At 45.7% G+C, this 14,126-nt stretch overlaps 1 protein-coding gene across 1 annotated transcript in view; it reads left to right on the plus strand.

The window, feature by feature from the left end:
• PARD3B (par-3 family cell polarity regulator beta) overlaps positions 1-13,310 on the plus strand; it is a 371,446-nt gene extending 358,136 nt beyond the window's left edge. Inside the window, exon 23 of the mRNA XM_042874585.1 lies at positions 10,394-13,310. Coding sequence (XP_042730519.1) covers positions 10,394-10,751 — 358 coding nt within the window. The 3' untranslated portion in view covers positions 10,752-13,310. The remainder of the gene's footprint in view (positions 1-10,393) is intronic.
• The last annotated feature ends 816 nt before the right edge of the window (positions 13,311-14,126 follow it).

Here is a 14,126-nt window from a genome sequence, read left to right on the forward strand (position 1 = left end):
ATTTTGTCATCTGGCATACAGTATGGTTTGCAGATGGCACAGGAGAAATTTGTTTAGAAGTTGCTTATCTCTATTACAAGTGTTGGGGGCTGCATAAATCTGGTATATTGAAGACTGCACCAGTTTGCAAAGAGCAAAGGATGCTGCGCCCAGGAACCATGCAAATAAGTCCTGCTGAGTACATGATGCTGCCTCAGACAGGAGCACCACATGGAAAAAATCACACAAGTCTGCTGATGTTATGTTATCTTCCCTAGTTGATAGCATTGCCAGGACTTTTACTGCTGGAGAGGAAAGCAAAGAAGAGAAGAGTTGCCAGGCCAGGAGTGAAGGACACAGCTGGTATTGTTAGATAGGAGAGCGTGCAGAAGGAACTACTGCAGGGAAGGAAGGGGAAGGGAGCTGTTACAGCAGTGTATGTGGTAGCAGTGCCATGTGTGCATCTCATCCACAAGCAGCTACTCTACAGGGCGTGCTGACAGGCTGGTTGGGGAACCAAGCAGACTCACGGCTGAGTCTCACCTCTCTACTTCTCTGACCAGGATCTGATGTGCCAACCCCTCCTAATCTGAACAAGTCAACAGCCTGGCCCAGGCTTCCATCTCAGAGAATGGTGAGGGCTTTGTAAATAGAGGAAACAATTGAATGATAAGTTCACACTTCAGCATGCTGCTTAACAACCTGATAACAGTTAATTGCATACAGTATTTTTAAATGCAGCAACAGGCAGATAACTCATGCAGAGATGGAACACAGACACTGGGCCTTACCACTGAAGGTTAACCTCTTACTGCCCACATCCCTAAAGAGGCCTGCAGCCTGCAGCACCTGCTTCTCGCCAGCTTTGAACATTCACTGGCCAGCAGTGACTCAGGGACATCCCCAGGGCTTTTCCTCAGCAACAGGTGAGCACAGAGCTGGAACAAGCCGCTCTTAGCCCATGGCACTTGCAGAGCCCCTCTTTGAGCAACCCGTGTCCTGGTGGGCAGGGAGCACAGGGCGGTAAAACATAGGATGTCTTCACCGCAGCAGCAGGTAGCGTGTGTCCAGTCAGCAGTTGCTGTGCTGGCTGCAGCTGCACTGATGTTAGTGTAACAGTAGAAGCTCTTAAGGAAGAAGCCAGCATAAACACAGCTGGAAGGGGCTGCAGTCACAGGGCGCTCGTGGCCGTCTGCGTGTCTCGGCAGCTGCAGGCAGTGCTACTGCTCCCTGGGCACCGGGTGGGACGTTTCCGTCTCTCCCAGCCCTGTGGGATTCGGGGGTTTGACCCTTGTTATTTAAAGCTCAACTTCAGGACGTCTGCTGTCAGAGCGCCTGCAAAGTTTGTGACTTAATGCAAGTCTAATTAACTGATTTGCCTATCCAAACCTGGAGATTTACACACTTTGGTAGAGGCAGCTGTAAAGTTCTAACTTCAGCTGTTTATCATGCCCTGAGCCTTTAAATCTCAATTATTAAAGGTGGTATTTAATGGCTGGCTGGAAAAGGGGTGGTTACCAGAGTGTTAATGGAGTGCTGTGAGCCAGGAAATCTATAATCTAATGCCTGTATAGAAATGAATGGCTCTAACAAAAGCGAATATAAGGGAAGGGGGGTGGGGAGGCTGTATTTACTGGCTGCTTGTGCTGTTTAGGAGCAAATCAATACGTGAGCAGTAGGGGAACAATGGGGATTGAAATACTGCCTGAAGAAACCAATAAGAGCTGCTTGTTTTTTGAGGTCCCCCTTTCCCCCCGAAAGCAGGATCTTTCTTCTTAGATGTTGAACATTGCTTTACTGCGAAGCGGGAAGAAGAGAATAGCATATCCCAGCGAGTTTCAACAGAATGTCTGCACCTAGAAACAAAATGAAACAGAGGGAAAAATAACCAGCTACAGTCAGTTTCAAAAATCATTTCCTTCTTTTATTGAAGCATGATTTTACTACCCAGTTTGTGCCATCGGAGGCAGAATTGACAGCCATGCTTCATCATGGCAATGGGAGAAAACGCTGCAAGGAATGCTTTAATTTAAATGAGAGATGCTTAAAAAAAAAGGAGAAGAAAAAGCCTGAATGCTTGATAATAACATTAATAACCAGTTCTTACGGGTTTTTACTAGCCCACTAAAGATCAGGCAGCATGTTAAGATCCCAGCAGCTGAATAGTAAAGCCCCAGACCAAGGTTGTTATTACTTAGGAAGATTCTTTTAAATGACTTTTGTTATTTGTTGAAAATCATTTTAACAGCACAGCTGAATGATCGCCATGCTTTTAAATTCATTCCAAGTGAAAAATGAGAACAGGATAGAATTTGGTTTTATCTGTCTTTGAATGCACTTTACAAAATGTCCTGGGTAGCAGCAGTCATCAACAGGATGGGCTGACGGAGGAGGCTTCCTTGTGGAGGGGCTCTCCTGGGCCTTTAATTTTTACTCCGATAGCCTCCAAAAAGCAGAGTCCTGCAGAAGAGCTTAGGGTGAGGTGAAGAGGTCTAGGATGTGTCTGGGCTCTTGCACTGCTGTGCTGTGCTAGTGGAGGAGTCTCACCTCTCAGTGCATAGCTGCCTTCCCATTGGTTGTCTGCTTTTTTGGGACAATAGCTCTTCTTGTGGCTCTTCTCATGGCAGGGTTAGCAGTTCCCCACATCCATTGGAGCTAATGTACAGTAACGCATCATAAATGTACCTTAAGAGAGATTTCATTAGAGCATCTCACCCTGGTGATGGCAGTTCTGCACCTGTTTGGTGCTTCTTTGTATTGGTTTGTCTGCACCAAGATACAGAACATTTGAGAAACCTAAAATATTTGCTTCTCTTGCTGGCTTAAGACCCTTAGAAAGCTTTCTCCCCTCCGTTGCAGCTTGGTCTGCATCGTTTCAGAAATCCAGCACCAGAGACCAAAGGCCAAGAACTATTTTAGTTTGTAGCAAGAACTTTCGGCCTCTGCTGATCTGCAAAACAAAAGACCAAAGAGACCAAAATCTCGTCCAGGTCTCTCCCCAGCAAAGCGTGGGGGTTCCTGAGCAACAAGCATGACTGCTTAGCATTGAGAGTAGGTTACCAATGCCAAGAGGTTAATGACTCGCACAGTATTATGTTGTGTTGAATAATGAGTAACATATGAAATGAGACATGTTGTAATGACTTGCTGCTTAAAGTACCAATCTCCTAAACATCCCCTTAAGCTTGAAGAGGTCACAGAATAGCGATGTCTTGCTCAATAGGTGCTGCTTTATTTTATCCCTCCCGATAGAAGAGATGTGCCATGCCTGAGAGCTTACAAACAAAACAAGTGGTACACTGAGTAGGAAGGATTATTGGTCTGTTTGTTTTGAATGCTTATTGGACATTTATAGAGCACCGGCGAGGGTATTCGGGTTTTGTTGCTGTTGATTTGAGTTCTTTAATCCTGATTATCACGGTTCCCATATTTGTCGGTTGGATTTAGGGAAGAAAAGAAAGGAGAGCTTTGCCTGCAGGATGGGATTCTCAAAAGCTGGTCAGATCTTCTGTGGAAAATAAACTAACGCTGGAGCAAAGGAGCAGAGGAGCAACATGGCTTTGTTAGTGACGGGAGGGGGTTTAATTAAATGGCATTCTAAACTGTGATGTTAACCAATCTGTGGCATAGTCTGCTCCCTTAGGGATTTAGAACAGTTAGTTTGCTTGTGTGCAAAATAAACTGTTGATGCTGTCGTAAGAAACTTTAGTAATCTTACAACAAAGTATAAAACCTGTCAGACTACTGTTTGCCTATTTTGCAGTTGTTTCTGCAATATATTCATCTGTATGGAAAGCTGGTGTCTGACTAAGCTTTGTGCTTGGTCCTGAATATAAAGAGTGGAACATCTGTATATCTCCAATTCCCAGTAACTGCCCAGGGAGCTGCTGGGTCCAACACCTCTCAGAATCTTGCCCTCTGCACATAAAAAAGAAGTCTGTTATTCAGTCACTTCAGGGCTAGACTTCAAGTGGAGTAATACAAACATGTCTGTACACTTGCATTCCAGGACTGTGGTGCTTTTACTGCTTGTTTCCAAATATTCAAAGCCACAGTACTGTAGAGAGATATGAGCTGTGCACATAAGTTCTTATGTTCCAGCCAGTCAATACCACTGTTAAACTTGGCAAAATCTCTGCAGACAAGGGTAGAGCATCAGGCTGGAATTGCATCTGAAATATGCTTTTACTTGAATTTCAAACAAACTTATATGGATCTTTACTTCTCCAAATCCAAAACAAATACAATTCCTTTAAAAAGGAGAGAATTTTCTGCTCTTTTTTTTCTCCCAGTAATGCGGATCATGAAATGATCATTATTTTTATGGGACTGCAAAGCCTATAGAAGTCAAAGCTATGTAACATACATTGCAGAGCGTTCTGCTAATCCTGTCCAACCACAGTCGTGCCTGGCCCAGGGATGAGGGTCTGGTAACTGGAAACTCGACACTGAAGGAATTCCAAACACAGTCCTCAAACTAAAAACAGCTCTCTCCGCATGGCATGTGTTACATGAGAGCCAGGGATTGTGCTCGTTTATGTTATCTGATTTTTTAGCCTTGCGTTGTCGATGAAAGAGCAGGAGAAGAAAGCACCTCCACCAGCTCAGCCCATAAATAATCTGTGTGTGGTGTGTTTGAGGTTAGCATGGCAGTGCTAGGCATCTGCCTTCTGCTGAGAAGAGCAAGCCGCTCTCTCAGACAGCAGCCACAGAGCATTTCCTTCTGCTGTGGATTCTTCCCAGTGCTAAGATACCAAATCTGATTTCCTGTGGCTTTTTAAATGCAAAATCCATCATCGGCTATGGGAAATATTGGTCTGAAGCAGCAAATATTAGTTATAGGAGTATATCACCTGTTAAGATGTAGAGAGAAACTTCACTGAAGCTCAGAAGCATGTGGCAGCTTTTTTGCAACCTGCGATGACTCTTTGTATTTTTATTAGTTATATGCACACTGAATATTAAGCAACAGGACTTCTCAGTGCCACAAACAGCACTGCAGCATCTTTAATGCTGTATGTGGAGGGGGGGAGGACTGCATGGTCTTTTCAGTCAGTTGTTTTTAGCATCCGTTGAGAAGAGCTGTATAAAGACACAGTAATGCATTTGATACTATCAAATTGTTTGTCTGCATAATTTACTTCTTACATCTACTCCTTTTTTCTTTAAAAGTAGACCCTCCTGGCTGAGAACAAACAACATGCAATCATGATGCATACAATAGAGTTCTTCAGTGAGAATCTGGACACAGATAGGACCTTGTTGCTTTCTGCTCTTCTTTAATCACAGCCTGAGCTGTGAAGCCATCACCCAGAGCCTCTGTATGTCTTGCTTAGACATGAAAGAGACTGCAGCCAAATGTGGGCTTTCCGTTTGCCACTTAGTCTGTGGCTCTCTTTGAAGTTTATTTTGAGAAGTACTCCCTGACAAAGTAAGAAAGCAGTTTTTCATGTGAGATTATATCCCTTGCAAAATATTCGTTCAGCAGCTAGACGGAGGCAGTGATGTAAGAAGGGAGCATTCCCTTCCTTGCTTTTTACCAGGTACTAAGAGTGTGACCTCTGTGATTCTCCCTATAGAACAGAGGCAAGAAAAACTCTTTTGTCATGATGAAATCCAAACCCCCGACATGATGGGGCACAGCATGAACAGCCAGATTGTCTTTTTGCTTTCCTTTGCTTTGAGATAACCCAAGCATGTGTCTTTGTGGCTTATGTTAAAGGTGACCTGCAAATGGGGGTCAACATTGAAACATGGTAAACTTGAAATGAAATGTGCTTTTTTTTTTTTTTAAACATTAGGTATTTAGGCCAGTCTACCCTGTGAGACTCTTGGCAGCTGAAGTATTACTGAAATGGGTTCTTCAAAAAAATGGAGCTGCAGAAAGCAAAAGCTGTTTTAGTTGTTTTTTTGAAACTTACAGATACCCATTTGACTTCAATGACTAAATAACATTTTGAGTAAAAGAAGCCCCTCCTATGTATTCTGAGTCCTTTCATTCTGTTTTAAATAATCCCAGAGGCTCTCAAAAATTCTGCAGCAAAGCCAGAATATATTAGATCTTACATGCTTTGTGCTTGGAAGGTAAATAAAGTGGAGAAAGAAAAGCAATTTCAGACGTTAATTGTCATAGAGGAAATAACAACAGGTACTGTTAATTGAACATCATCACAGGTTACCTGAGTTACTTGACAAAGCTGCTTTGTGCTCTTAACTCTCGAAATGGATCACAGCTCTTACCTGGTCAAGTATGTGGAAGATAAACCAATAGGGCTGCAAACCAGCACCTGAAATGATATGGCCAAACATATTTGCTGCTATCTGCAGTTTGTGTGATCTGTGCTTTTACTTCACGAGGTATGATTTCCTTGTGACAAACATAGTAAAGGGCACCTTGCCAATGACATAGGGAAGGTATTTCCCCCTAGTTTTGCTCCTTTCTTGAAGTTGGTGCTTCTGCCTGCCTGCCTTCCTCTGCTTCCTCTGCCTAGCCTCTGCTTTTAGACTCACACAGTTGAAGCATCTTCCATTGAAGGGCAGCAGAACTGAACTATCAGCAAAAACACTTTTAGAGCTTTGAGATCAGCTCCTTCCCAGCTTGTTGTGTCAGCTTCCCTGCCTTCTGCCTGCCATTAATTTCACTGGATCCACAGGTCAAGCAACTGGCCAAAAATCTGGAAAACAGCTGAGGGTCAGAGCAGCTCCTACTCAGCATGCCCTGTCAGAGGGCACACTCCAGGCCTGGTCCTTTTGAGTGGCTGGACCTGCTTGACCCAATTTGTGGATTTTTGATCACTCCCATGGGTCACTGATTTTCCACTTGAGGTTATTGGTTTGACCCCCAAACCGTGGGTCAGTTGGGAGGTGTGATGCAGCCCTGTGAACTCTGAACTCATCAGGAGCCTACAAAAACAGCAGCAAAGGGAAGAGGAATTTCATTAAGGCCTCTTCGGAGGTGGCAGTGTCTGCCGAAAGGAAAGGCGGGGGTTGTTTTGGCTCTTGAGGAAACAAGCATAGCATCTACAAGGGGCTGCCAAGAAGAAAGTGTTTTGCTTGGTTGTTACGGCGATTACTTTAAAGGCAAACAACAGCATATACCTTTACACCATGAGCTATCAAGCAAAAATGGCGTTGGTTCAGGGGGCCCTGCTTGTTCTGCTTAGAACTGCTCCCAGCCTTCCAGACTTGCTCCTAATGGTGACAGCATTGCTATAGCTAGGCTTTGGCATCTGTACGTGTTTCTTCTTCCTCAAGAAGACTGATGGCTAATTTGAAACACTTGGGAAGGGAAGGGCTGTTCTTTCCTGTATCTGAAGACATGTCAGGTGGAAGTTCACGGCAGAGACTCCTGAAGCTGGTGGTTTGTGCTGTGAGCAGCTCCCTAAAAGCAGACTGCAGCAAGCACAGCTGATAGGTGGGGAAGAATGGATCCTTAGGAAATAAATCCGTTTCAACATGCTGTGCTGGTCATAAAGAGGAAGAAAAGCAAAACACCATCTTCGGTAGCACATGCCCTTGCATGCCCAACACCCACTTGAGTCACTGGGGAAATGAGCTGCAGAGGGTGGGACAGTCATGAGGATATCCTTCATGAATTTCCCCTGGTCATGCTGTTCAGGAGCTGGCTTGGGGGCAGAGTTACCAGAGTTGCCTGAGCTTTTGCTCACAAGATAGTTCCAGTAATCATTGGTTAGATCACTGGTAATGTTATTGTCAAGGCTATCAAAACAAAACAAAACAAAACAAAAAACAACTTGCATGCCACGTTCTAGGGCTTTCCATGCCAACTGGATTTGAGCCTTGTCTCTTAGCACAACCCCTCCTCCAGGTGCTATCCCAAATTCTGAGGAATACACTCCAAAATTACAGCAGATCTGGGTGTTTGAGAGGAGAGAGATAGTCTGAAAGAAAACAGTTTACATATTTCTGTATTTTCAAGAAAGATTATGTCTTTCATACACGGTCCTCTGCAGTCTACCTACACAACAAAGGGTGGTGTAAGTGTACAAATGGTGGATTTTGTTTTATAGCATAGCACAGAAAACCCAATGGCATGAGCTCAAGCTGCTGGATATATGCTTCATGTCTCTGGCACACTTGTACCCTGGTACATCTTCGCTGCACAATCCCAGGTCGAAGCTGCCTGCATGTGCTACCCTGGGCACTTTCTTCCAGAACTGGCCTGCCTGAGCCTTCCTGGCAGTGGCCCTGCTGGGAGCTGAGCAGCTTGCTGGATTGCAAAGCACATCTCACTCTGCTGCCACATCCAGGCCTGCCCTGCGAGCTGAGGGATGACTTGTGCTGGAGGCTTAGAAGATGCTGTGGCTCAGTCCTGTTTTCCGCAGTCATTTTGGTACTAACTAATCTTGATTTTGTTATTTTTGAGTAATTCAATGTAGTAGTTAGATCTAAGTCCAAAAGCTGCCTGGCTCCTTGGTGAATTCTAGGTCAAGTTCCAGGTTCAGTCCCTTCTTAATGTGATCCACAAGAGCTTGGTTGATTACAGCTGCTGATGAGAACATCTTTTCAGATCTAATAAACAGGATCTTGAGCATTACCCTTAATTAAAAGGTGATGGCTGTAGGTTTGACGTTTGTTCCTCTTGGTTTGCTGCTTGACACAAAGCAGTTCTGAACATCGCAGAAGCCTTTTGTGATTGGAAGCGCATTTTTATGTACAGAAGAATTAACAGCTGAGTGGGATGGCACTGACTAGCAAACAAGCCTTCATATGGAAACACGTGGAGCAAATCTTTGGGCTGCTGTAGAAATTAGGCTTGTTGCAAGGCGTAGGTGTGTGAGCAGAGATAGCAGTTGTCTCAACACATGCGGCTAAGAGTTCTTTTAGTATCTCAGAGGGTGGCTTCAGGCCCTTCAGCACTTTGTCTGGACTGTCTCACAAAGAGAGAGAGGAAAAAAAAGTCAGGAGTGCCTGTCTTTTATAACATTCTGTTTTTAAAGCAAAAAGTCTCTGGGGAGCATGGGGTCCTAAAAGTCCAAGGCCTGGAATTCTTCCTTTTGCTCTTTCCATTTTAAACAGGAAACATTTGCACTAAGTTATTCCACGGAGAGAATTGTAGGTTCATTTCAAGGCAGATAATGTTTGTTCATTGCCTGTGTCCATGATTTACCCCATGGGCTTAAACGAGTGCAGCAGAAAACCACATGTTTTGTTTTACTTCATGCAAAACAAGTTCCAGTGGAGTCTGGAAGCCCAGATTAAGTAGGGGAGGCAAGCTTGTAAAATCTGTGTGTGAACAAAAGAGAGGCATTGATGAATTGTGAGCACCTGATCTGCTGTACCAAGATGATGACTTTTTAAATAAATCTATGGAAAGACTGTTTAAACAGTTCATGAGTTTAGTCCCAAACCCACAGAGCAGGTGTAATTGATTTATACTTTCGGCCCCTGTTTTGGGTCAAAACCCTGCCATCTTCCTTCAGCTCACACTTGCAGAGGGGCTGCCTGTACAGTCAGTGGGAGGTTTTGCCAAAGTGCAAAGGCATTTGCAATCAGACTGGCAAAACCTCCTAATTGAGCTGAACTTTTGTGGGTTCCCTGGTTGACATGTCTGTGAGAACAATTATTTTTGCCATTTCAAAAGTATCACAAGTTAAGCTGTACTAGGAAAAGATATTAGTCCTTCATTAGTGCAAATCATGGAATTAAGATGCAAAAAGCTACAGAGAGGGCTCCGTGGCACATCCTCAGGGATGTCATGTTCACATGTTGCTTTCCACGTGAACTGGAGCTTGTCAGATCCATACTGATGCAGACAAGTTACAGACAGGTTACAGAGCTGTTGTAATATCAGGCCTTCCAGATCACAAGAGTGTTTTTTTTAAACCTCACTGGCAGCTCGCCCATTAAACACAGGTATTATAACCTGACATCCCTAGTGCTTCTTCCAGGAGTTCCAGTTTTTCCAACTATGGTGTTTGGAAAGCTTTATGGTCTGACATGTTAGGAGAAAAAATAGTGGGAAATGGCTTGGAAACCATGAATATTTGTGCATGTAAAGCTTATGGGATTTGCAGACTTGCAGACCCAACTCATCTGTTTATCCTCAGGCCAGATAAGATTCAGTCAAACATGCATTGTTTAAAGGAGCTTTGTTTCCATTATGGCAAATGCATCACAGGAGGCTGACTTTGGGAACTGAAGGGCTCCAGTGCTCCTCCATTGTAAAAGGGCTGTGATGTGTGCTGGACCCTTCTTCCAGTGTCCTGGGTGTTGCAGACTTTTGTAGCTTGCAGGTGGGAGGCTTGGTATCCTTCAGAAGTTCTTTTGACTCATTTGGACCTGTCATGCTTGAGGTGGCATTTCCTTTCCCAAAGTAAACAGACTGTGAGTACAATAACATGTCACTGAGCTAGTGCAACGCTTTTAATGGGCTTTATGCTTTCCTCTTCAGACGTGGACCTGCAGAGCCACTGGAATATTTAACAGGGCCGCGAGTGATCTACAAAGAGAGAGATCTTCCCTACTACCAAGGAGGAGGACAGCCTGTTGTCCACCCATCTAAGGGGAACTACATCCATGCACCAGACGCAAGAGTGGCAGAATTGAGATACCCCCCGTACTACCCAGCCCAGTCCGTCCCAAACCAGCATAAAGGACCCTTCCGGCAGGACGTGCCACCTTCTCCTCCTCAGCCCCACCGTGCACCAGCTTATAATGAGATTATCCGACACCGTGGGACCAGTCCAGACCAGTACCAGTACAGGCAACAGGATCCCAGGCAGAAGAACCCCATGACTGCAGCTGTATAGACACACACTGGACTTGCCAGCACAGCCCTGGAAGAATCCTGTTGGACATCGACCCTTTAGAGTTGTTCCCAAGCATGGCTGCCTCTGCCTGTAAGATTGGCACAAGACCTGGAGTCGTTTGTACTGAGCTGGGCTCAGCATAGGTGCTTTCTGACAGGTGAACTAGAGCCATGAGTGGTACGATGTATTTTGAGTATGTGAGGTACCAGACAGTTGAGTATTTTTTAATTCCTTTTTAAAAGTAGAAAGTGGCTGCTGGAAATGAAGCGCAACACTTATTACACCTCAGGGCTATTTACCGAATCTGGTTACACCAATACAGTACATAGCTGTCTGTCCAGCAGCAGCAGTATCACCAGTTTACTACAGAGCTCTGCTGCAGAGCCTCTCAGTGAGAACACAGCGAGCAGTGTGGACTTCTCACGGGGATCTTGTGGGATCAGCTGACAGGGGCCTCACAGAGTCAGCAGCCATGTTCCAGTCACATTCAGACCAGCAGCACTGTGTGCTAAGGATGCTGCAGTTCCAGATTTGTAACCTCACATTTGTCTTCCTCTTTTTGTTTGATAGTGGCAGCATTAATCTTCTATCCTTACCTTTTTTTACAATCTGCCTAGCAAGGTTCTCATCTTATTGCACCTGCTGCATTTGGAGTAAGGCAAAAAACTTTATCCACCACATGTGGGCAGGCTCAGAGGATAAGACAGCCATCCAAGAGGTGTATGCCTAGCAGTGCGTGCGTGTTTGTGAATATTTCGTAGTCACATGGTGTGCACTTTTTAAAGGTAAACTCCAGAAATCAGATCCTCAGCTGCTGTCAGTGCTGCTCCTGAGATTTCAAAGGAACTAGCCTGCGAGTCATGGCTGTGGAGGTGACTGTGGGCATGGAGTCCATGACTCAGTATCTATTAAGCTACTGTGCCAGGTGCTGCTTTGGATTGGACAGGGCGGCCTAACTCCTGACCTGCTCTGGCCAGGCTGACAGTCAAGTGCTTGCTGGCAGCATGTGAGTCAGTGGTGGTGCCAGGCCAGTGCCAAGTGCCAAATAACCCAGGTTCCTGCAGCGGGAGCCAGTGAGAGAGGAGATTTTCACAGTGAGAGGTGAGGAAAGAGACAATGAAAGCAATAGGGAGATCTTCTATACCCTGGGCCCATGGAGGAAGAAGAGCAAAGAGCTGTAAGAGTTATTTGCAAAAGTGCATAGGACAAGAGCGGGCTGGCAGAGCTGGGGGTCGGGGGCGCCTGCCAGCTCTCTGCCCCATGCAGCCTAAGCTTGCAGTGCAGCCAGGAGGCTAGAAATCCACAGCCGTGTCCACGCAGACACGTGCCATCTAGCCCAATAGGACTGTGGGCCCTCAGAGCTTTGTCTCAAGGCTTTTGTTGAAGGGTAGTCTTACATCTAGAAATATAGAGCTTCCAAGTGCCCTTAATTTCTTAGTATCTGCTTTTGGGGGCATTATTAAATAGTTTGGGCTCCTTTCCTCATCATGAAGAGATCTTGGCCTGACCAAGGATTAAGCTCAAGGATTTCTTTGATGTCTTTTTGATACCTTGATATGCAACACATTAAATCATACAGGTCACTTCTAGGCATTAAATATCACAGGAAGGATCGCATCCCTTTCCTAGAAACCCCTGGAAAAGGCCTCGTCAGAGCAAGAGGTCCACAAGGCACAGGGCAGGGCAGTCAGTGCTCTTTCTGGGGCCACAGCTGTAGCCCCTGGTAAGGATGAGCACACATCCCAGTCAGCCCAGTGCTGCCTGTGTACTGCCAGTGAGAGGTTGGTGGAACTGGAGCACTGAGAGTATCTGTGCCTGCCCTGCTGGCCTGCAGGCTCCAGTGGCTGCATTCACACCAATCTCTAGCACTGGCCAGGCTAGAAGCAGCAGGAAGAAGCAGCTTTGGGGTGGTGGAGAGGGGGCATGTCTCCATGATTCAGCTGCGGGGCTGGGCTCCCTGGGGCAGGGGCAGAAGAGCTCCAGATCCAGTCAGGAGGAAGCATTGGTGGGAGGGAGAGCAGTGCAACTGATCATGAAGTAAGTATGTTCAGTTCGTGCTCCATTTCTCCCTGCCCTCTTCCCTAGAAATGTAGGAGGAAAAACCTCTGGAGGGAGGGGTTGGATGTAAGGCCGTGTCTCTTGGCACTCTCCATAAACAAGGCACATTCCCCAGGGAAACTCTGCCTGTCGCATACGTGCTGTACGCAGCCTTCTCTGAAGAGTTTGAGATGCTGCAGGATACTCAGCCAAGACTTGGCAGCCGCAGGGTAGATGCTGGTGTTATGAAGGCCCGCGGAAAGTGAAGCGAAAACAAATTAAAATACTTTCCTTTCCCTGCTTGAAATACAACCGCTGATACATTTGATCCAGCTGTAAAGAAACTTATATATTTGCGACAGTGGCTTTATCAAGCCAGGCCACAATTAAGAACAGCTCTGAATATAAGCTACTGCCTTTATAAATCACTCTCAACTAACCCTTCACATGGCATTGCAGCGCAGTGAGCAGAACTTATTTACAGTATTTCAGGAGCCAGGGCCAAATAAAATCTGGATTGAAGCAGTTTCTGGGTTATTTATAGCCTTTGGAGGATCTGTATAGTTGTCTCCCCATAACCCGAATCTCTCCTTAATGGCTCCCCCTGACTGCATCAGCTCTGCTGGATGAGGTGGTCAGACCGAGCGCACACCTTCAGAGCTGTTAATCTTACCCAACGGGTTATTAAATGATGTTTCAGTGTGAGATCAGTACAGAGCTTCTTCCAGGAAAAAAGGAAAATGAGCTGCAAGCATAATATATAGATGCACCCTACAGGCGAGGAGCTAAGATGGAGCGGCAGGCTGACCCAGCTGGAGGACAGGACCCAAAAGTATTGCAGAGCCTCCCATCTGTCTCTGGTGCCATTGTTCTGCGAGGAAATTGCCCTTTGCAGGTTTAATATCTGCTAGAGGTATGGCTTTTTTTGAAGTATAATGTGTAACTACAGTATATATAGTCAGCTTCTCTGCAGTGTAAAATGTATGATTTTAGCACCATATTGTGGAAAAATATGTACCGTGCAGAATCCACGAGGTGCTACAACTGATGGTTGAAAATACGCACTTGCAAAAATCCAAAAGAGCCGTTAAGTAACAAGTTGTTCTTTTCCCCATATGTCCATATGTTTGGGAAAACTACACGTCTGAAGCGCTCTTGACACGTAATCGCCTCGCGTTCCCTCACCCAAAAGGTGCCAGTCCGGCAGCAGCGTCACCGCCGTGGCAGTGGTGTGAGGGGAGGGCCGCGTTTGCAGCAGGAGCAGCGTGCCAGCACTGCGCCTTAAGGGCTACGACGGGAGGGCTGCTGGAGGCTTTGCTTTCCCGAGCTGGGGCGTGC

Source organism: Lagopus leucura, unplaced genomic scaffold (assembly GCF_019238085.1).
Source record: "Lagopus leucura isolate 7727_CA_CO unplaced genomic scaffold, USGS_WTPT01 Super-Scaffold_100012, whole genome shotgun sequence".
In the NCBI taxonomy this organism is placed as follows: domain Eukaryota; kingdom Metazoa; phylum Chordata; class Aves; order Galliformes; family Phasianidae; genus Lagopus; species Lagopus leucura.